This window comes from Thermobia domestica, chromosome 11 (assembly GCF_964235325.1).
Source record: "Thermobia domestica chromosome 11, izTheDome1.hap1.1, whole genome shotgun sequence".
In the NCBI taxonomy this organism is placed as follows: domain Eukaryota; kingdom Metazoa; phylum Arthropoda; class Insecta; order Zygentoma; family Lepismatidae; genus Thermobia; species Thermobia domestica.
Genome location: NC_137464.1, coordinates 240,041,361 through 240,065,844, shown reverse-complemented (window position 1 = coordinate 240,065,844; position 24,484 = coordinate 240,041,361). Strand labels below are relative to the sequence as shown.

Sequence of the window (24,484 nt, the reverse complement as noted above, 5' to 3'; positions counted from 1 at the left end):
CCACGATTATGCCGGTTAGGCTAAAGGAGGCGGTGATGATGAGAAATGAATAAAAGAAATGGTGGAATGAAGAAGGTGGGAGGAAACAGGAGAACCCCGAGAAAACCCACGAGCACGGTAAAATGATAAATGAATTGTAAGAACGAAATTAAAAGTATTTCCCAATGTATAAAGATGCATAAGTCGTTACACAAATCAGGGGCGGATCCAGGACGGATTTCTGGGCAGGTGGGCGGTGGGTTATGCTGCTGAGAGCTAATTTTAAGAGCTCCAAACCCTGGGGTCGGTTTTATTTATGTATAAAATACGAAAGTTTCCTCTTCTAGGGGGTAAATCGCCCCGATCGCCCCCCCCCCCCTGGACCCGCTCCTGACACAAGTTACTCCAATAATCATTTTGGTTTAAATGTTGTATCACATCCTCAGTGTATATCTTTTCTGACGTGGGTGGATTTCGATAACTTCTAGGTGAAATTAAGAAATAAAAAAATCAGGCCATAAGTTTTGAACCGAGACGAAGAAACTTTTTCTGAGAATCGACACAAGATTTTTACAAAATTTTCTACACAAGAAAACCTTATTTCTAGTGTCGTGGTCAACACTACCAAGTGAGGTACAGATTTTTCGTTATGACCCATTATCAATATTTACTTCATCGGTTTGTTTATTTCCGTGGACACTGAAGCTTATGCATTTTGACCTTGTAGGGAGGAGAGAATCAAAGGACCCTGCCTTCTATTGCTAGCATAACTGCAAAATGAACCTCCACCCGCTATCACCAAATGCATGACATGTTTTAAAACAGTTTTAAAATGAATGACAAATATTTTTTTAAATCAGCCGGTTATAATATTATCCTAGGGAAAAACTAAAATGAACAAATAGTAATAACACAAATCTGGATGACTTTTGAAGTGTGTAAAATAAATGGTTTTGATAAAACTTTCGAAAGCTTTATTAGTGAAAATTTTGAGTCACCACAACGGGATAATTGTACTTTATTTTGTTATAACAAAATATCATCTAAACAAGAACTACCTCCAAGAATATTATTCCATTTGTTATGATACTTTGAAGAATACATAATACTAAATCCATGCAAAATTATTTGAGTAATGTCTTAAATAATATAAAGTCTTAGTTAATTATCTAGGACAAGTGAGATTTTATTTCAGTAATAATAATAATACCAATATTTTACATTATTTTTGGATAATCACAACAGTAATTATTAGGACAAAATAATAAGTAGCAAATTATGTTTCGATTTAATAGAAAATAATTGATTTTAAACTATTAAAGAACTTATGATGGTATTTCAGAACCGTGAATGTTGAGTTAGTATTATCCGCTTTGAAATCATATTCAGGATACTTTGTTCAGGACATGATTAGGTTAGAAAATGCTCACAATTAAAATTCGAAATAATTTACGTAGTCCAGACATTTCAACATACTTCCTTACAATTTCAGAGAATTATTCGAACATTTGATACTTTATTCTAGAGCTTCAACTACAAATTGATCAAATTCTCTCATATGCCTGGTTGAAAACGTCCTTTGAAAAATGTATATCTCGGATAATCTCCTTAGCATAAACGGAAATAACAAGTGACACACGGTTATGCGTTTTAATTAAATTTGTATCAAACAGGTTTAGATTTCAAAATTTACCAGTATCATGTAACAAATAATTCTTTCACCTGTACAACGTATTATAATTTATCTCCATATGGATTCAAAATATCGTTTAATAATGGTAAGTATAATTTTATTTTCACTGAAATGAGTGTTTGAATAAATGTTTATATTTGAACATTCTTAAGTCAGTTATTTTCCCAGGTTTTATTAGTTTATATTTAGAATGTGACGAGCTTGTGTTAATATAGATCTGTTTGTGATTTAAGTCTAGATCACTAGCATACCTATGACGTTGCCAGACTTTAAAAATATCTGGAATAGTTGGTTTGAGATTCAAAATATAGGGTCGACGTTATAAATAAAGCGTTCATACAAATATTATTGACGTTCACATAAAGTATACGAGATTAACATAATGAAATACTTCCACATCACTATTCTTGATGTTAATAACCTCCTTTGTGCCGCAGAGTACGTCCAAGATGTTCAGACTTTAAAATTGTGTCACTAGGAAATTCTCTGTCGTTACCTTAGAGAGTGTTTCTCAAGAAAGAAATTGTATTCTTTGGTGCAGATACACTTTGCCATTTTGCAAATAAACACTCCGTCCAGACAAAGACTAGATCATAAAAACTACTGCGTATAAAATACAAACCAATCTGTGCTATGTGGCCCGTATAAAGCACGAATGCTATCTGACCAAGATAGGGCAGGACGAAGCTGGCGAGTCCGCGCAAGGGTGCATCCGTAGGGAGCAAGTGCATCAACGGCATAAGCAAGGCTGTCGCTAAAAAACACTAGGTTAGATTAGGTTCGGTCAGTTGCTTTCATAATGTATTACGTTTACATAATTCCTACAATTTAGTTTTAAATACATAACTGCTTCTCCACTTTTTATTTTTAAGGCCTTAGTGCTTTTATCATACTTTCTGCTCAACTTCAGTAAAGCGAGAGCAGATCGAAGCTTGTGAGGCCGCACGGGGTTTCGTCGGTGGGAAACAGGCGCGTCAGTGACAGTGAAAAAAAAATACGGGTAAGAAATGATGTCTTTAAAATAAAAGGTTATTGTGGGTTCGTTAAGTTGCTTTGATAATACGTTAACTGCGATTATATTTATACCATCCCTACCATATTCACATTAAAATATGTAACTTTTTCTAAATTTTGTTTTTAAATTAAGATCTTACTTTTATCACACTTTCTTATCAGTTTCAATAATCCGTGCCTCTTCACAAAACGTAGCAACTTCAGTTCTTCACCAACGTACGTTGTTATAAAACTGGAAATCGAAACGTCACATCAATCACACAGATTTGCTTTCAATATGACGAACTAATTTTCTCAGTAAACTTTAATGTCTAACATCAGCATGCCTCCACTTAAAATACTATCAAGAACACGTGCTTTTAAAATGTCAAAATAACACATTCAACTTGTTTAGTGTGTACAATTTCAGAAGAGATAACCGATTGATTATTTGTTTCCTGTGAATTTTAGGTAGCCTACTTCTGGACCTACTTTCTTAATTTGTGCCAATAATAATATTATAACATATTACAGATTGTGCATATTGCTGCGCACATATCGTAGCTGTAAGTATAGTATCATTAAAAAAATGTTTTCCTAATTCCCTAAATATGCCCCATTAGAAGCTTTATCATTCAGTACGTAAGCTTGCACAAGAGGGAAGCTGACGTAATCTACTGGAGCATGTTGGAGACAGAGAAAAATTAAATGAAATTTTTGAGTTTTACGTTCTACGGTTACGCCGGTTAGGCTAAAAGAGACGGTGATTATGAGAAATGAAGGAAATGGTGGAATGAAGAAAGTGGGAGGAAGCGGGAGAACCACGAGGAAACCCACGCACACGGCTGGAGACAGAGAAATGCAGAAGTGGGTCCTATTTGAAGTCACAATTAGCTGGCGTAGCGTAGATCCATACAGCATATCTTTGTTCTGAAATTTGTATACTTTTAAAAATAGAAAAAAAAATGCGTGCAATGATCTTGTTGATCGTCTTTACATCATAAAGTATTTACTGTATATAATGGTTTCTCAACTTTAATACACATACCACTGGTGGTGCGCGTGTCGCGGTTGGTACGACGGCTTATGATGGTACGCCAGTGGAAAAAGGTTGAGAACTCCTGATGTGTATTATTTCCCTGTTTCCATACACTAAAGCAGTGCTATTCAACTGGGGTACGCGAAGATATTTCTGGGCTACGTAATCCTAAAATAAACATAGTGGGTCTTATGCAGAGTTGTTCTGACGCGTGATTAGTGCAATACTAAAGCGTTCAACTAACATATGTTGCCAGCAGTAGTCAAACCTTTAGTATGACGCTAATCATACTTCAAAACGACTCTGCATATTGTTGAGTATTTCCAATATTTATTGAATGATCATAGTTGTAGAAAATTTTGAAATGCCCCATGTTAATTTTTTCGGATGTGCAGTTTATCCCTCTGTAAAGAGTCTTTTGATTCGCACACTGATTGTCCTTTTGTTGGGTCTCTATTTGTCTCCCTTTCTAATCAACAGAACATGTGTATTAAGTTTAGTAAGTTAATTTCGATTTAATTTCTTTTAAACAGCTTCAGGGGTACACAATTGGATGGCGAACTGCGCGTAAGAGTACGCGAGAAAAAAAGGTTGAATAGCACTGCTCTAAAGTAAGTTGCTCTTCAAGATTTCGTAAACCGTTATTCTCTGGCAGTAATAGTTTACATGCAATTAATGTTTATAATCAGGGAGGTTTCATGTGGACACCCTGTATTTTTACACACTCATTTTTCTTGTAAAGCATTAGGTTTTAACAGTAAACTTTAAATTTTCTTGCTAGGGTATTCTCAATTTGCACCTAATAATAATATGAATATTAATCCTAATACAGATTGCTGAATGAATCTTGAGATTAAACTTTCGATTTTCTTTTGTTGCTTTAATTATGGGATCTAACAAATTCTTATTTGTGATGGCCAAACAATGATATGCATGGGTTTTCTTTGGATTCTCCAGTTCCCCCACTTTCGTCTTTTCATCATATCATCCATTTCATCACCGTCTCCCTTAGCATCGGTGCATAACCGTAGGACGTTAAAATAAAAAAAGAAATGCAACATCTAGCCTATGAAAGATAGGAACTTGCATTTTTTAAAAAATCTGAATCATATGCTTCAACTAACAATCGAACCTAGATATCTTTAAAAAGATCACCATATATAAGGTGTTGCAAAAGTTCTTTTACATTAACTTAATGAGTTCTAGTTGATCTAGTTGTTAGCATAGGCGCGTTTGATGAATGGGATCCGGATTCAATTCCCGGTGGCAGAGCCTTAGAAATTTGAACTCATTATGGGGGTTCGGATTCTGCCTTAAACAGTAAGAGCCTCGGTCTGAAAATGGACGCCAACTTCAATTAGCAAAGGGTACAATCCTACTTTAAAATAGTGATCAAACAAAACATACTAATAAGTAAATGAAATTCCTTTACTTCCTGTGACTAGACACTCAGGGGCAATTTTAGGATTTTAATTTTGGGTAGGCCCGCTCCCTCACTTGTGGATACATATACACTTTTGATTGATTAATGACAGTAGGAAATTACTTTTATAGTAGTGGTTGATACTATTTGTTAAATAATCATCTAATATTAATATAAATAGTGGAAAATACACCTATACTTACTCTTCCTTGTATCTTTTAGCGTTTATATATTTTCAAAATTTTTGGGTAGACCCGTGCCTACCTGGCCTACCCGCTAAAGCCGCCACTGTAGACACTATCAGTTAACTAGAAAGGATGATGAGTAATTATGAGGAAAATGCTGAGGTGAAGAAAGGGGAGGAAACAGCAGAATTCCAAGAAAACCACAGACACGATCTGTCAGCATATTTTAACACAGGTTCTGTTTAAAAAGAATCGAAGAAGAAAGCATTGCGAATATATGTACACTCATGTCCAAAATGATTGTCGCATATCTATAACAGTCTTTGTGTAAGAATATAATTTGATAATTTTGCAGAATACTTTTAATACTGATATGATGTGTATAATCGGAAAATGTATATGTGTGGTAAATTTCACAGGAAAAGAATTATAAATATGAAAATTAGAATGAGTAAAACAGTGTTGCTAAATGGACAAGAAAATTTTGTTTTCGTTTTATTATTCTTATTTACTGCTCTTTTGACATGAAATTTGCCACATACATGTCTTTGCCGATTATACACATACTAACACTATACGTAAAAAATACTCGGCAAATTCGTTATCATACTGTATATATTCCTACACCATCATATTTATAGACATGCGACAGTAATTTTGGACACGAGTGTACAATGGATTAAAATTCTTCAAAATAAGATACTTTTCTGAGAATAAAGCATTGTCAGTGTTGCTGGCACGAAATATATGTCTCCTGGAAGTCCGTAGCCTTAGGTTCGAGGCTGTGTGTCGAAACTGCTTGCATTCTTTCCACCGTCTTATAATGGTGTCCTTTGAGGCTCCGTTTAATTCTAGGGAAGAGAAAAAATCGGGCGGGCCAAAGCTGAGGCAGCATTGCCACGTTGTACTTCACTAAAACTTCCTTACGCGTTGCGACTTGTGATTCGGCGCATTGAGCATCTAGGTTTCGACGATCTTCCTTCGGACGCGACGGACGTTTTCAGTTTTACACATCACTTGGTCGCTACCGCTGTTAAAACACGCGTTGTATCTCTTTTATATTTTTTTCAGTTCAACGTCCATGATTATGCACCGAGGCTAATGGAAATAGTCGTGACGATAATGAACGAACTAGTGAAAGGACGGAAGTGGAAGAAATTGGCAAAACACCGAGAAAACTCGCTCACAAGGTGTTTGTTCACCATAAAGCCCGCTTGACGCAAGCTTGGATCTAACCGTGGACCCCGCGCACCAGAGATTAGCACTGTATCATTGAGCCACCGCGGTCTTGCGCTGTATCTTGATTCCTAATGACATCACAAAATAACTACTCACTCCGAGTGGAATATACAGGATGTTTCAAAACAATACCGACAACGTTTGGAAGGCCATTCCTGTCACAAGATAAGACAAAATGTGTAGACCAACCTGGGAGCAGAAATGCGTCATTTCGTACTTACAGCCTTTAGGGAACATGAGAACATGAACTTTAAAGATCCATAGCCCCAATGCTATGCGATCTACCGTAGTCGGGTCAAGACTTCACTTAGGGACTAGTATGTGCCCTACCCAAATTTCCATGTTTCAGAATCATGCGCTACTTCCACTACAATTTTTGTAGAGACAGTTGGTGAGTACTTCAAATTGTATGCTCGTAGCCACACTAGTTCCTAGCTGAAGGTTTAACCCGACTACGGTAGGTCCCATAGTATTGGAGCTATGGAACTTCAAAGTTCATATTTTCATGATTTCGGCAGCCTATAACTCCGAAAGGAAGTGCCTCCAGGTTGGTCTATATCTTTTCTCTCATCTTGGTGTCTGGAATCACCTCCCAAACGTTGTCGTTATTGTTTTGAAACACCTTGTTTTCTCTTCAAAGTCTGAGAGGAGACTGAGTGGGGTCGCTCCAATAGAATTAGTCCTGATACTTTTTGGACATACCTTGTATGGCAGTTATAACGTATAAAACTACATGAACTAACATAAAATAAAGGGATACTTCCGGTTGACGCGAAGACTTGAAATTTGGCATGATTGTAGCTTTTCGGGACAAACCCACAGGAAAATTACCAAAAGTGAATATTTTTGAGTTTTAGGGATCTAAAGGGGCGATAAAATATTCCCTATTTTATTTAAATAGGCTCTTTTTTAAAGATCTATAATCTCATATTTTAGGTACTTAGAATTCGAACAAAAACTTGAAATTCGGTATGCTTGTATGTTTTCGTTAGCGTTACCTAGGTAAATAAATAAAAATTTCCAACTTCAAAATGGTTTTATGGGGAACTGAAAAATCTTCTCCATGTTATTTATATGGGACACCTTTTACACCCCCAAATTATTGGGCACTTCCTATAGTATTACAATTGTAAAATTTGACATGGTTGTGGCTTTTCGAGACTAACCCACAAGAAAATTGCCAAAAGTGAATATTTTTAATTTTTAGTAGGTCTAAAGGGGCGACGAAGAAATTCCCCATGTTAATTAAATGGGTTTTTTTGACCTATAATCTCATATTTTAGGCACTTGGAATTGGAATAAAAACTTGAAATTTCGTGTGCCTGTACGTTTTCTATAGGATTATTTAACAAAATAACTAAAAATAAAAACTTCCAAATTTAGAGTGGTTTTATGCGGACCTGGAAAATCTGTTCCATGTTATTTATATGGGACATGATCTACATCCTAAAATGTTTAGGCACTTCCTGTAGGGTTACAATGATGAAATTTGGCATGATTGTAGCCTTCTGGAATTAACTCACAGGAAAATTGCCAAAAGTGAATATTTTTTTATTTTTTAGGGGCTATAAAGGGGAAATGAAAAATCTCCATGTTATTTTTTAAATGGGCGTTTTCTTGGGATACAAAATCTTATCTTTTAGGTAGTTGAAATACGACAGTAAACTTGAAATTCGATAGAATTGTGGGCTTAAGTGGTTTGAGGCCATAGGACGATCAAAGACGAGGGTCTGGGGGCGGAGTCCCCAGCTAGCCAAAGGCTAGTCTTCTAATACAGAACAACAAAAACGAAAGCAACTTTAACCTCTAACTAATCCATAATCAACCTATGTCAAAGTTTTCTGTTTAGAAGGATTCTTAATTTTTTTTTTAACACTATGGCTTGAAACGAGCTAGAGATCATTTAAACTATAGACAAGCGATGTTTAATATTAAGTGAAAATAGTAAAAGCAGTATGCTCTCAGAATTACTACTTTGCAGATATCAAGAAACCGCAAATTAGAAGGTGATGAAGCTTTCTCTGAAGATGGAGAAGCGCCACCGAATGAAACATTTCTGCGAATATGTACTTTTCTGATTGGATTGATAAGTTTGGTAAGTCTTTTATTTCATAATTTTTGAGTTTGAAATTATTTTCCTAGAAATGATTTTTTTTTTTATCATTGACACATTAACTCCTCTTACGTCATGTAACAGATAGTTATTTCAGGAGACTCAGGGTACCAGGAATCTCAATATTTGTGAATACAGTTCTTTCTTTTTAAGTCCTCTGCCTAAAACTTTAAGGCCCGTACACACTCGTCATTTTAGTTGTCACTAATTGAAATGCCGTTCTTCGCACGAAGATAATAGGTTGATGGAAAATATTTGAATCCTCTTTTCCTTTATCAGGGGTGCCCACAAGGGGGGGCTATGACGCAAACTGCGTCATTGAAATATTTGGGGGGGTTAAAAATCTATATAAATATGTTTGAGGGGGTGTAAAAATTAATCGAAAAGATTTTTTTCATGGAAAAACACCTACGGATAGACAATTGAGTGGGGGGGGCACCACTGCCTTTATGATTCATATATCGTATTTCAATGAAAGCGTAATGTAGAAAATACAGAAAATACTCCAGTCTTGGTATAAATTTTGAAACACCCTATTTCCACAGAATACGCCCTTTAATCAAATTCATATGGTTAACAAAGGCAGCTTGAGACGGATCCAAAAAAAGTTATTTCAAATAATCAGCCGTTTTCTGGACCCCAAAAAGCTGTGAATTCAGCACAAAACATACTCGTTTTTGACATTTTATTTTTCACCCCCTTTCTTTTGCCGATGTGCAGAATTTGAAATTAAACGCATTGGGAGCGTTACTATACATTACAGCGACCGCGACAAGTATGGATTACACACTAATATCGGTCGTTTTGGATTATTTTCAGATGTAACCCCTTTGAACTCCTAACTCTTGGGGTATTTTAATTCCATAATATTTTTTTTCCAGATTCTAAGGCATATGTATAATAAATTTAGTTTAAATTGCTCCAGAGATTCGAAAGAAGTTACACTGGAATTTCGTACATTTATACACAATCCATATATACACAATCCATATATATACGTACTTTGGCGTAGCCCATCTGTCCCAATCTACCTGATATGCCCGTTCTTGTCTTGACTATACTTGAGACTTAAATGTCATCGGGTCTGTAAATGTATCACTTTACAGATTACCCACTCTGAAAACTATAGATTTTATACTAATATCAGTTCTTGGAGATATTTTACTTTTAATCTCTTCTCAACCCACCTGCCAAGGAGGGCAAAACTTGGGCTTTAACGCTCTTGGGATTTGAGCTATAAATGGTCCACCCCAGGCACCCCCATATAAAAGTACGTGTGGTCAACTTGAAAATTTTAAATAGCAAAGGGGGACGAGTGATATATCGTTGGAAAGGTCTCGATAAGAGAAATATTTTGCCGAAAGTTTCAAGTTTCTATGTTGACCCCATCTAAAATGGCGGGCGTTCACATTTCGTGTCCATAAAGTCCTTTGCCACCCAGCGTATCTGCGAAACGACTGCGAATATGAGAAAACGAAAAAAAAAATGTCATTATTTTAAGGGATTGAAATTATGTGGTATAAAAGGTACTCCCAAATAGGGGTACAGGAGTAAACTTGAAGATTTTAAATGGCAAAGGGGGTCGAGTAGTTTGAACGGACTCGACAAATGAACTTTTTGGTGTAAGTTCTGAACTTGCTAGTTGGCCGAAATGTCGGTTAAATCAATGGCTTGTGAATGTGGTGCTTCTACGTTTTCGTTTTTCTTTTTAAATTAATTTTTAGGCAGGGCGTAAGTATCGTAAAAACTTTTGTAAAACGAGAAAATGATATTTTATTGGGTTGAAACTTTGTTTTTGCGTATCTTGCCCCAAGTTTTGTAAACGGCGCATGTTGGTGTTATATTGTATTGTCATTAGAGTAAGGTTTCAAGAAACGGTTATTTCAAAAGTAGGAATAAAGAGTTGCGAAAATATGGACATCAGAAAGAGGGATGAGTACTACCAGTGTAGAGAAGTGGTAATCACTACAGATTTTAGACATGTAGGACTACGTAGTTTCGCTGATTGAAAATTAAACGACCCACATACACAGTCCCAAATTCCCTTCCAATTAATTACATTAGCATGAATCAATCTTTGCATAAATTTCTTACTGTGTCACTTGAACGTTCTGAGATTTGCCTCTAGGCGCACCAGTCGAAGCATAGTTAACTACACCCGTTGAGTGTTCGGCCAAGCAAGTTATCCATTTGACAGAGTTGAGTTGAGTTGATTTTGAGGTTAGCATCCCTTTCTGCAGTGAGACTACATGAGACGGGGCCTACTGATGATTGTGGAATCCGAACCACTTGAGCTCCCGCCGAAAATCGAACCCGGGTCTCCCACGCATAAAGGCGCACCCATTTGACAGAGGCAGGCTTAAGACCAATAGAAATTAGGCTCACGCAAGCAATTAAAAGTACAATTGCCTATCCTATTTGGACATTTCGATGTTGTTTTGCGTAGCAATTTCTACACTTCTCACATGCAATGGTGAGTCATGCGTTACAGTGCTCGTAAATTCTAATATTGTATTGTTATAGTTTTGCCTGTCTTCCCGTCGAATCCAATCTTCATACGAATGTAATTGGGTGCAGTGTTGTTCTAAGACATTTTATCGAGGACAGTTTAATTGAGCTTGTGTGTGTGTGTTCGAGTTTTGCTGCAGATTTTCTTACGACATTCATAATGAATCGTATCAAAGGAGAACGTTCTGCTGAAGATATATGTCTAAACTTATTTTTCTTTTCGGAGAATGTGGGCGAAACTATCGTGCGACTACTAGAAGATTTAATGAATTGCATCCTGATTTTATAGCTCATAATTTCGATGCCTTAAAACAATGACGAATGTGTTTTTTCGTTTTTTCATATTCGCAGTCGTTTTGCAGATACACGGGGTGGCAACGGACTTTATGGACACGAAATGTAAACCCCTGCCATTTTAGATAGGGACTTGAAACGTTCGGCAAAATATTTGTCTTATCAAGACCTTTCCAATGATATATCACTCGACCCCCTTTGTCATTTAAAATTTTCAAGTTGACCCCACGTACCCCTATAGGGGGTGTCTGGGATAGACCCTTTATACCTAAAAATTCAAACCCCTTAAAATAATGATGGACGGGTTTTTGCATTTTCTCACATTCACAGTCGTTTCGAAGATACACTGGTTGGAAACGGACTTTACGTACACGAAATGTGAACCCCGCCATTTACGATGGGGTCAAGATAGGGACATGAAATTTTCGACAAAATATTTCTCTTGTCGAGACCTTTCCAACGATATATCACTCGACCCACTTTGCTATTTAAAATTTTCAAGCTGACTCCATACCCTTATATGGGGGGTATGAGGTGGACCTTTTATAGCTCAAAATTCGAGCCCCTTAAAATAATAGTGGGCGGGTTTTTGCGTTTTCTTATATTCGCAGTCGTTTCGAAGATACAGGAGGTGGCAAATTTTAAATTCACCACCCTGTATATGCAGTTGCGGATCCAGGATATGATCAAGGAAGGGGCTAAACCATAGTTTGCAGCTTTATCCTGAATAAAACAGGATTGAAGCCCATTTTATCCAGTGTATACCTGAGCGTCAAGGGGGCTATAGCGTCTATAGCCCCCCTTAGATCCGCGCCTGTAGGACCGTACACGTATACATACTTCTCTGTTTTGAGTAGGCTCTATTATAATGTTAAAATTTGTTTTTATATCTTTTATATGAAAATGACCTATTCCTTTTCACTTCCAGATAATCAATCTTCAACCCCATGTGATGCCTGGTCTACAAACAGTCTCACTGGTTCCTAGGCGATATCTGGAAACCGTCCCAGCGCGTAAGTTTTAAATGTTAATCATAATCAGTGGCGTATTTAGGGGGGCTTTCGGGCTTAAGCCCCTCCAAAATCTTACTTCCTATGAAATATCTTGCAGAATTTTCACATTTTAAGGCAAAGCCCCCCCGAAAGTTAACAAAGCCCCTTCCCGAAACAAAATCGTAAATACGCCACTGGTCATAATTAATAAGCTCTCTAGACTTTCAGTCCGTGAAAGTATATGGCCGGTCAGAAGGATAATAGTTAGATGTTGTCGATTGATTGATTGATTAAAGAGGGAATGGAGACGTTAGCATCGACGCAATAGTTAGGTATTGTGTGGTTAGTAGGCATCCATCTACTCTTATCACCATTTTTTTTTTTGGCTCTCTAGATTGAAGGTTTGTTTATCTTTAATCCTACCTTACCATAAAGGGGAATATCTCTCTCTGCGAGTAACGACATTTCCTAATAGTTAACACTCGTCGCTCCGCTACGTGCACTGTCTGTTCGATGGTGATAGCATGCAGACGATTTGCTTATTTAAAACTATTGATTTAATTTCAATTTAACAACTGCGGAGTTTCAATTAAGTTATTTGGAAATGGCAAATGATTATGTTACCCTAACGTGTTTCTAAATGCGAAAGTTAGCATCACGCGTTAGCCAAGCTCTTACTATAACGCTAAGAACGATTTCATAGCACCTAGCCTGTTTTGCTGTTTCTTTCTTTGACAAGGGGCTCATTCCATAACGATTTGCGTCAGCGCAAAAGTTTTATTTTACTTTACGATTATGGTATAGCAGTTATAATTGAATTTAGCGAGCCTTATGCAGAGTCCTTTTGAAGTTTGATTAACGCCACACTACGGGATTGACTAATGAATGATTATCAAAATTTTATTCAGAGTCTCTGATTAGGACGTAGTATTTGTCGAAGTTAATCACATGTGACTAATTAATCTAGAGCAGAGGATAATCATTTACCCACGGTTTAGCTCACAACATTTCGTAGCAGAGAGACAACATTTCGTATTTCGTATTTTCCTTTTTACAGACTACGCATGCGCTCATCTAATTTTCCATAGTTGCCACATTTATTTTGTTCAACCGATGCATTGAGTTTATATTAGTTAATCATACCCAAATCAAGTTTTAGTTGTACTCAAATTAAACTCCGAACACCGAATAGTAGAGATGCAAGGGCTCGGAAAAAAACCGGCTTTTTTGGAAAAAAACTCGGTTTTTTCTGCTTTGCTTTTTTGCTTGGGAAATTTTGGGCTTTTTTCAAAATGCTGCTTTAAATTGATAAAACAGACTTTGTATCGCTTCTCTATAACACAAAAAATCATTTAATTAGTGGTTGATGCTGATAATAATATAAAACATCGAAAATAAACTATGAATTTCGAAAAAATATTTCAAACAATTTTTCTTCAACATATTTACATTATGAATTCCACAGGATTAACCAATGTATATAATAAGAATTTTTTAACCTCCTATATACAAAAGTAAGCAGAGTTGGAAAGAACCGTGGTTGTTTTTGAAAATGCCGAAAACCCGTTTTTGGGGGGATGTTTTAAACCAGGCTTTTTTGACTTAGATTTTTTGCTTTATGTATTTATATTACATATTCACAGAAATAAGTTTGTTTCGCCTTGATGTTATTATGCAACAGCGGGTTTATGTCGGAAGAACTCCCATAAGCTTAAAGAAAGTAAATTTCTTAAGTTGAGAATCTCCCGCCCTAGCCATTGGGAAAATCCCGTCATTACTTGAAATGTAAGACAATAACGGGAAAATCCTGTTATTGCTTTGCATGTAAAATTTAAAGGTCAACGTACCATAATCAGTACGCTAAAACTGATTTATTAAATTACAAATTTACTACCGGTACGTAGATATCATTGAAAGTCCAATCCAAGCTAATGTTGGAAGCTACGTAGGCAATCGATAAATTTTGCCAATTTCTATCAATATATTTAAGCAATATTGGCTTGTTTATAAAACAACACGCATTTAGGCATGCAGAAATATACAATTTGGTTTGTTTCGTATATTTAGGCTTAACATCCTTACGAAATACCGAGGTTATCAAGGAGAAGACTTTCGCTTAAACTGACATCCGAACCGCTACTTGGTTTACGCATGAAAGAAGGGTTGTGGTTCGACCGAGAATTGAACATGGGACACCTTGATTAAAAGGTGAAAGGGAAATAAAACTATTGCAGGTGGTTTGATATCTGGAAAGTCACCATGAAGTTCACACGATTCGCATTTTTCATTCTTTTTATTTTTGTGGTTTAAACCAGTTATTAAAAAAAAAAAAAGGTGGTGTTAACCAGCCAACCCTAAAAGTAAACACTTCTTTTTAAAGAATACACAAATAACTAGCAAAATAGTATGTAGTATTTTTACTTCAAAATATTCCATACCCTCTTTTTGAAACAAAATAAAATTAAAATAAAACATAAGAGAAATACTTAGATTTATATGATACACTTAAAGGCTGCACATCTAGAGCTTTTGGTTTTGTATATTCTTGAAATTCTACAGTTAAGTTGTATAGAACCACCATCAAGTTTACCCAATCCTCAAGTTTTCTGATTTTTTAACAAGAGGGATTCAACATATCATTACGGAACTCCCCCCCCCAAAAAAAAAGACTACGGAATATATTTAAGTTAAGCTAAATACAACTGCACAACAAACATGACTGAGTGATTAGCTTTTGAGCTTCTATCGGGAAGTCCGGGATTCAACCAGCATTCGACCATTCTGACAAAGCTTTTCTTCATTCCATCTGTGAATGTAGAAATAGTGCGTGTACTGTGAGTTGGGCGACTTCCTTCTTTATTGTTTTTAAATCGTTATTATTACTAATTACCAGCAGTGACGGTTTTACGAAGGTTAGGGGGGCGGTCTTTCGGACTGAAGCCCGTTCCCCAAAGTTTCGGAATGTCTGCAACAAACGAAATATCTACTATTTATGCCTTTACTCATAAACTTTAAGCTCCCGTCAAATAAAAATTACGAATGTTTAAAAAAACTAAACATTAGTAAGAAACCCTTCCCAAAATACTTTTCTAAATCCGCCACTGATTCTCAGTATAAAATGATTTTTAAGGTTGTATCCGGAAGATTATTGCTAAACATATAAACGAAGCGAAATATTAGTTATGCCTGTACTCATAAACTTCAAGCACTTCCCAAATAAAATTAGGACTTTTTAGGAAACGAAACAATCAGAAAAACCCCTCCCAAAGTACTTTTCTAAATCCGCTACTGATTATTTGTATAAATTGGTATTCAAGGTTGTGTCCGGAAAATTAATACTAAATCACTTCACAGCTACAGTATAACAGAAATGTGAAAGTACGGTTTGACGGATATATTGAAAAACGTACGCTTTGACGGATAAATAGAAAAACGGGCAAGTTTAACTTTTGCGCTAGAAGCTAGAGTACTAAAAGCTCTTAGAAATGAAACACGGATGACAAACTAGAGAAGAAAAAAGATGTCGATAACTCAAAAGTTAAAATAAAGTTAAATAGCCTCTAAAATTACCCTCAAATACTACATTCTTCATGTTAGCTTTAATTCGTAAAACATGTGCTCCATCCATCTTGATGGTGAATTTCAGAGCGAAATATCACATTCAGGTCATGGAATTCTTATCTAACTATAGAATATACTATAAGAAAGCTATTTAGATAGAAAAATCATGAAGTTGAAAAAAGCCAAAATTTCCAAAATTCTCGTTTTTTTCCCAAAAAAGCCGGCTTTTTATGTGAAAAAAACCATCGATTCAAAAAAGCCGGCTTTTTTGCATCTCTACCGAAAAGCGAACCTTATGCCACTAATTAGTCTGTGACTAAGCACTGATTAACGAATTCTCTCTGAATAACGCCCAGCATGTTTTGCAATGCGATTCGCAAATTTTGCGAGTCGATACCATGTTTAGATTTGGGCATTAACATTTGTGTAACCACAAGTTAGAGCCTTTCTATTTGAACTGTGTCCGTTCTGGCGCTGCTGTCGATATGTGATTTCCCATACCTTCCTTGAAAGATAAGGGACAAGTTGCTGCGGCCGACATCTTTCAATTGTTAAATGCGGAAGCGCTGCCACAATGAATTATTTCACGGACTTCGATGTTCTATCTTATTAGCCACTCTTAAGTAGCCTACAATCTTCACGCGTCAAGACCAAACGATTGAATGACAAATTGGCAACACAAGCAAAAGGTAGGGTTCCATCCGCCAGAGGGCGGCGGGGGGAGGGGGGTTCTGGAGTATAGTTCGCATACTTTCCGAGGGCACAGGTGGAATAGACAGGCTCTAGGTGGTGAGCAACTTAAAAACAAAAATTACAACTTTAAATTAAAGACGATTTTAACATGTAGTGTATAGTAAGTCTAAAGCTTAGGGGAACAACTAGTGTAAATAACACCTTAATTGTCCCTTGATGCTAGCCAAGTGTCCTAATCTCCAATCAATCGCAAAACTAGGCGCTTTAATTTTTTGTCTTTTTACAGTGTTTTTATTAAGTTACTTTTCTTGTTCGGTGGGTTGGTTTTGGAGTTTAGCACCAATACTATATGGGACGTGGACCTATAGCTTAACATGGGCTCCATATCACATGAGCTTCCATTGAAAACCGAACCCGGCTCTCCAGCACCAAGGCACCAAGGATGTTTTAATAGAGGATCTGTCCAAATGTATCTTCGTCGTATGAACTCAATGAAGCCAAAGAAACAACCGAGCATCGATATGTCTGATTGGCTACTTTCGTTTCTGCCATGAATGTTGAATAAAAACACTGCGATCTTAGTGGCCGGGGGGAGCGGGCGGAGTGGGATGGCAGCACTGAGGCTATACGAGACATGAGCCAACATCTTTACATGGATCCTACTAATGTTGTCCAACTTACTAATGTTGTCTGTTCCTCGTGCTCTTTTATAGACGATTTTGGAGGAGTTGTCGGGGTCTCTCGTTGTTCCCCGTGTCCTTTTCGTACTACTTCGTAGACGGCGTCTGTCGGCTGCTTGATGATCCTTGTAGAGAAGCACATGTTGTTTACGAATATGGGGGGATATTATAGTTTAGAAGAGTGATCTCGGGTAAGATACCTGGTGTTGGCAAAGAGTTTTTGCTGTTTATTAAGGATTAAGAGGCAATTATTGGCGGTTTGCTTTAACTAAAACGTAACAAATTTCAATTTAGAAACCCAGAAACAACTTCGACGGGAGCCGATGTGATAAGCCTAAGCACACAGCACTTAACTAAAATCCTTCTCAACGTTTATATACTACGTAATATTTCTTTATAAGGTGTGTAAAATTATGGAATTTACATTTAGGTAGTATATAAGCAGAGGCTACTTTCAATTTATCAATATTATTATGGAGACGTAATAAGAGGCAAATTTAATTACGTTTGAGTTAATTTACATGTATGTTCATGAGTTCTTTACCTTTTATAAGAAAAACATTCGGAAGTTGTTTAAATATACGAAGTTCCGAAATTGTTTAAATATACCAATACCACAAGTTGCTTTCTTTCACAGAATCAATGGTTATTAAATATAGTATTATAACCATTGATTCTGTGAAAAAAAAAAAAACATCTTCCTATTATTCAACTATGTAGAAAATGAATATTGTATACATACCATTATATACAGGATGTTTCAACGCAACACCGACAACGTTTGGGAGGTGATTCCTGACACCGGGATAAGACAAATAGTATAGACCAGCCTGGGTGCACAAATGCTTCCTTTCGGAGTTATAGGCTGCCGAAAACATGACAAAATGAACTTGTCCATACCTCGGAAACTATGAGACATTTCATAAACGAGTCAAGATTTCAGTTAGGAACTAATATGTGCGCTATACAAAAACACATGTTTCAGAATCTTAAGGTACTCATGCAACAATTTTTATAGAGGGAGCTTGGCTTCGGGCATATAATTTGAAGTATTCGCCAACTACCGTAAGACGGGGTTATTTTGCACATCAGGGGTTGCTTTGTACAAAAAATTAAAAGAGTTTCGCAGTCCTCTGTCGGCAAAACCATGAACACTAAAGAAGTTTCAACTGACACCGTAAGATAGAACATCTAACTGTATTTTGGCTATAATGTTGGCGGTTAACATCAGTTCAGTTTCGTAGAATACTACTGTGTATAATGGGTCTTTGATGCAATAGTTGAAATTGAAATGTGAAACGTTTTAAAGTCATAAAAAAGTAAAACTGGAAGAATGTGATTTCAACCTCTACTTGGGGTTACTTTGCACCGGTCCAAAACACCCCTTAGATTGGAAATTATTACCACTGGAACCTCCCGCATTCTAAATTTAGGTAAATTTCCTGTTTAGTTGGACACCGGAATGAAATTCTTGTTGGAAAATAAATTATGAATGGTGGCGGATCCAGAAAAGTAGTTTCAGAGGGGCTTCACTCACAATTTTTTTTTTTTTTTTTTTTTTTAAGAAATCACTAGACGTTTGGGGGGCTTGCAGCTTATACTCATAGAAATAACTAACATTAGATTTAAAAAAAAGAAATAATCCAAATTGGGTGGGCTTCAGCCTGAAAGTCCCAAACCCCGTAAATCTTCCACTGATTACGGTGGGATGATATCCTTGGACATAATGAGTAATCAAGGCAAATTAGTTTACGGGGATTTTTCTTCTGTTCCTGAGTTGGCATCTTTGTGGAACATACGCTAAACTACACTGTTCTACAAAAAATTAAAAAAAGTTCTATTTCTGGGTAACAAGTAGTGATTTTGAAAGGATTTTCACTCCTGAATTCAAATCTGATTTTAGTTTTTCTTCATCAGGGATAGTTTTGGAGTAATCAGCACGTAATGTCTGTGTTTGTAAAGCATTATTATATATTGTTGACACTGTGTGTTACATAGAATTGTAGGTATGCGAAACAGCTGTCGACCGTACATAATGGTTTACTTTTTTCTTTTGTACTGAGTGTCTCTCTTGTCTCTAATGATACACCAGCAATAGTCTGCCAGCATATTGGGCATCCACTTCCCTTCATAGCGTTTTTCAATGGTGGATATATCTTTATGAAATCTTTCTCCGTGTTCATCGGAAATGTCACAGCAATTACTGGGGAAGTAATCCAGACGTGAGTCCATGATATGCACCTTTAAGGACATTTTGCACCCTAAATCCTTATAAGCTGCAAGCATTTCATCCACCATCTCCTTGCATTTAGGGCCCCGTCTTCTCCCAAGGAAGTTTTGGGTTACTTTCGTAAAACTCACCCATGCGCGCTTTTCTTTCTCTGTGAGATATGCTTCAAAACCTCTATCTTTGTGCAGTTCTCGTATCTGCGGACCTACAAACACACCCTATCTTATTTTTGCAGCTGACAGTCGAGGAAATTTGTCAGCAAGATATGCAAAAGCTGGCCCATTGGGATCCATTGCCTTCACAAGCTGTTTAGTAAGTCCAAGTTTTATATATAAGGGTGGAACAAGAACGTTTCTAGGATCTACAAGACTGTCCCGTTGCACATTCTTTTCACCAACTGCCCAATTGCGTTTAGGACACTCCTTTTTCACATAGTGGGAAGTTCTTTTCCGACTATCCCATTCATACAAAAAGCATGCATACTTCGTGTAACCTTGTTGCATCCCTAATAATAATGCTATTACCTTGAAGTCACAACACAACTTCCACTTATGTTCACATACTTAATTAAGGTAAATATCATTCTAAAAATTTCATAACTCTCTTTGGTAAAAGTGGCATATGCAACTGGGATTGAAGGCAGTTTATTCCCGATATGCAGCAATACACCTTTTAAGTTATTCTTCGAAGCATCCAAAAATAATCTCCATTCACCAGGTTCGTATGTTATGTACAAGGCTGTCATTAATCCATGAACATCATTGCAGAATGTCACGGAACTATCACTGGCAAAATAAGACACAAAAGCACGTTCTCTGTTCCTGAAAGTTATGTTGGTTGTTTCGTGGAGAAGGTTATATTCCTGTAACCTGGAGCCTAACAATTCTGCTTTCTGTTTACTGAGTCCTAAGTCTTGCACTAAATCATTTAAATAATCCTGCTGTAATACACGTGGCGTGGGCGTACTCGTGCCTTGATACGGGGATCCCTTCTTTTTTTCCGGAGAAGATGTAAGTTCTGTAATGCTACTTTCTTCACTGTCACTCATCTCTTCTATATCTGTGGACCTTGAAGGAACTGTAAAGCTTCAGAATGTGTCACAGGTCGTCTTGCTGACGGCAGATCCGGATAAACAAATTGTTTCTTTGGTTTGCTGTTCGTGAATCCCTGAATTTTGGTTAAGCAGAAATAACAGTCAGTCAAATGGTCCCTTGGTTACCTCTAAACTATCGGTACAGCAAATAATGAAACATTTTTTCCTTGCCACCACTTAATTAATTTACAATAACATGTAGCACAACACATATTAGGTGACCACTTCTTATCAAAATCACCAGCTCCGACGCCAAAGTACTGCTTATATGCTCTCTTGATGATGGGTGTGATTTTTTTCCTGTTCCTCACGAAGGTGAACTTGCCACAAACATAACAGAAGTTGTTAGCTGCGTACTTACAACCACGAGTGCGAGGCATTTTTTTACTTCACTTAAACACAAACAAAATGAATCCACATCATTCAGTTTACATACAGTAAGTAGTACTAACGCCCGATAAAATACCAGATTCACATGCTCAGTTTAACTCACAAACTACTCCCAACATCAAATTGCAACAACAAAACACTGTCGGGCAAGTTTTGCCAACCTCTGAAAAATGAAAGCTGTCAATGTTGCAAGGTCTTACTTTCCAAATTCCCTTTTGTCACCATATACTGTGTTTGGCATGTATATGAATATATGTAGTACATGAATGCTTGAATTACTCGTAAACTATCCCTGACGGATCAAATCGGATGTCTCATTTGAACTTCCACGTCACATTCCTTTCATAGTACAAAATTTCATTTCAGAAATACAACCCTTGTAAAACAGTGCTATTAGAATGTGGTTCCTGTGCCAGTACCAGAAAGTACATAATTTTCTTTACAAATATCGATAATTCAAACTAAGTACTGATACCAGTACCATCATTCTAATATCATTATTTGTAGACTGCATGCAGTTTTGTGTAGAAAGTAAAATGTATAAATACTAAAGAGGAAACATTGCAAAGTGTTGAACATGCTTTCTTTATATGCTGTGCAAAGTATTTCCATCTATGGGGTTACTTTGCACCAAAGTTTATATTTCAATAACTATGGTTATACTGAATGTTTACTAATGAACTTGCACTAATGTTTTCCTTATATATCTAGCTATTATATGGTTAAAATACAATGTTGTAGATCATTACGTTTATAAGTTGCACGCAATTTTCTTTAAAATTGTTTAAATCTTGTGCAGTTGCGGAAGTACTGCAGGATTCTGAAACTTGGGCATTCGGATGGGGCACATATTAGTTCCTAAGTGAAGTCTTGACCTGACTACGGTAAATCCCATAATTTTGAATGTATGAACCTTTAAAGTTAATTTTTTCATGTTTTCGGCAGCCTATAACTCCAAAAGGAAGCATTTGTGTACCCAGGTTGGTCTATACATTTTGTCTTATCTTAGTGTAAGGAATTACCTCTCAAACTTTGTCAATGTTGTTTTGAAACACCCTATATAAAATGGATAAATGTGGCACAGTTTATTCAAGCACATAATTAAATTTCAAAATTTAAGTTAAAAATTCTAAAATGCAAGTTTGAATAGTGACGACCAATTAAACTGTCTGCTTTTTTCCGTATAAACGCTTCTTATGTGTCCAGACTTAAGTGTATCTGCAACATATCCCATTTTTTCAAATTTTTGTCCCGTTATCGTAGCAGTTTTGTTGGTGAAGGCGTATTACAACGTCGATTGCTAGCACGCTATTGATTTTGTGTAGAACTTGGAAATTCATGTGGTTTTCTCAAAAATATATTAACTAATTTTGATAGTTAAGCTTTAAACCAGAGGATTCTAACAATAATACTGAACACAGACAGAACATAGCAAAGAACGTGGGGCGAGTATAGCAAAATTGGTAACAAAGTTAATTACGATTTTGTGAGTACATGATGTAAGACATACTCCACTTATGGGTTTATCTTCATGGCGCTGAACCACATTTTATCCCATAAATTGTAACCAGCAATTTTCTTTTACATATAATGAGAACCTTGGTGTCTGGGATGACCTTTAGATGTAATACCCCCAATAGCATTCGAGACTTTCAATAGATTTACTTAAACCCTCAAGGCTGAGTTTGTAGGCTTGCACAAGCTTGCATTTATACGGCTGTAAACCCAACCAAGCTTACAGTAAATTTCTTAGTTCCTTGCAAGCAAGCTTGCTTCAGACTTGGCATAGTATGAAGTATAAATCTAGCATTAAGATTCTTTTGAATTGACACACCTATTAAACACGACTTAAAATTTACATTTGGTAAAGCCATACACAGACAGAATCTCAAAGATTAAGTATATCAAGAGAAATTAAGGGTAAATTTAACGTAGGCGTGCTTGCTTATTGGGAGAGGTTCTACTCAGGGTGGAATTGAGCTATCTAACTCCTGAATCGTTTTTGGAGGAGTACTGGATCAGCAGTTCAGCGTTCAGTTGAGTCATCGATTATACAGGAGAAAATCTACAACTGGATTGGATGCTCTAAATTTGACTATAGATAATGTTCAGGCCAGGAGCTGTATTGAAGTTCATCCTGATGATCCTCAGATCCTCAAACCATGATTGAACAGGTCTGCTTGTATATGTTGGCGCATTGTCATGTTGAAAAACTGTGTCATTGCTAGGGAATAACATATATATATATATATATATATATATATATATATATCATAGGATGCATTCAGTCACCTAAGTCGTCCATATAAGCAGTGATAGTGTTTTGTCTTTAGGAAATAATAAAAGAACCAATGGAATATCAGGAAATTTCGACGCGTATCAACATCGTCCTGCCACCACGTTTAATGATGTTAAATAGGAAGTTCGGAATATGTGTTTCTTCGGACGTCCGCATTACACATGCCTGGTCTGTTTGTTGGAAACAAGGGAAAAATGACTTATTGGACCATATTACTTTCTTAAAATCTTAGGCTATTTGTTTTATATTCTTGTCACCATAGGTTTGGCTGATTAGTGGTGGTGGTTAGAGAGAGGCTTCGCAAACGAAATCTGACAGCAATATTGAAGTTATGGAGCTCTTGGTGGACTATGATAATAGAAACGAGCTTTTCCAGATGTTGATTGAGTGCTGCAGTCAGTTGTGCTCCTTAATCTCCTGTTTCTTTTTGTGATAGTTCTGTTTAATGTTCCACAATCTTCTCACTTGAGCTTAGTTTCCGTCCACTATTCCTCTTATCTGATCCATGTCTTGCCACGAGTCCTATATGTTATTATTAATTTGGAAACTGTTGCCTCCCATTTGCATGTTAGATGCAACTGTTCCAATTAACTGCGGACCTACAGTTTGCATCTCCTAAAATCAATGAGGTATCCCATTTCGTAACATAAAATCTGACATTTTACACACACATTCTAATCCATAGTACACCGTATCTTGCACTACTCAGCATCTCTCAACATAACATTAGGACAAGACAGTTGCAGCGACCGAACGTTCAGTTTTATCAACTCATAAGATTTACGTATATACGATACATGGGTGTTTCCATTAATTTGGAAACTACCTGTGTTAATATATGGTTAATCACTCAATAATGTTTTTATTCTGAAAAGTATGCCTAGCTATTTTAGTTTCCAAATAATAATAATAATAATGGTAAAAGTTGAAGTTAAAATAAGTTGAGGTAAAATATTTTTTGAACAAATAAATAAATACTAGCCCAATTAAATAATGTTTGAAGAAATATGAATGAAAGTAACTTAGTAAAATGAATAATTCATGGAAATTGGCAACTATGTGTTCCCTAATTCATGGAAT

General features: G+C 36.5%; 1 protein-coding gene across 1 annotated transcript in view; it reads left to right on the top strand.

Annotated features, from left to right (window-relative positions):
- The first annotated feature begins 1,574 nt into the window (after window positions 1–1,574).
- LOC145664851 (uncharacterized) overlaps window positions 1,575–24,484 on the top strand; it is a 38,746-nt gene continuing 15,836 nt past the window's right edge. The window contains exons 1-3 of the mRNA XM_081731868.1: window positions 1,575–1,757; window positions 8,533–8,646; window positions 12,395–12,479. Coding sequence (XP_081587994.1) covers window positions 1,731–1,757; window positions 8,533–8,646; window positions 12,395–12,479 — 226 coding nt within the window. The 5' untranslated portion in view covers window positions 1,575–1,730. The remainder of the gene's footprint in view (window positions 1,758–8,532; window positions 8,647–12,394; window positions 12,480–24,484) is intronic.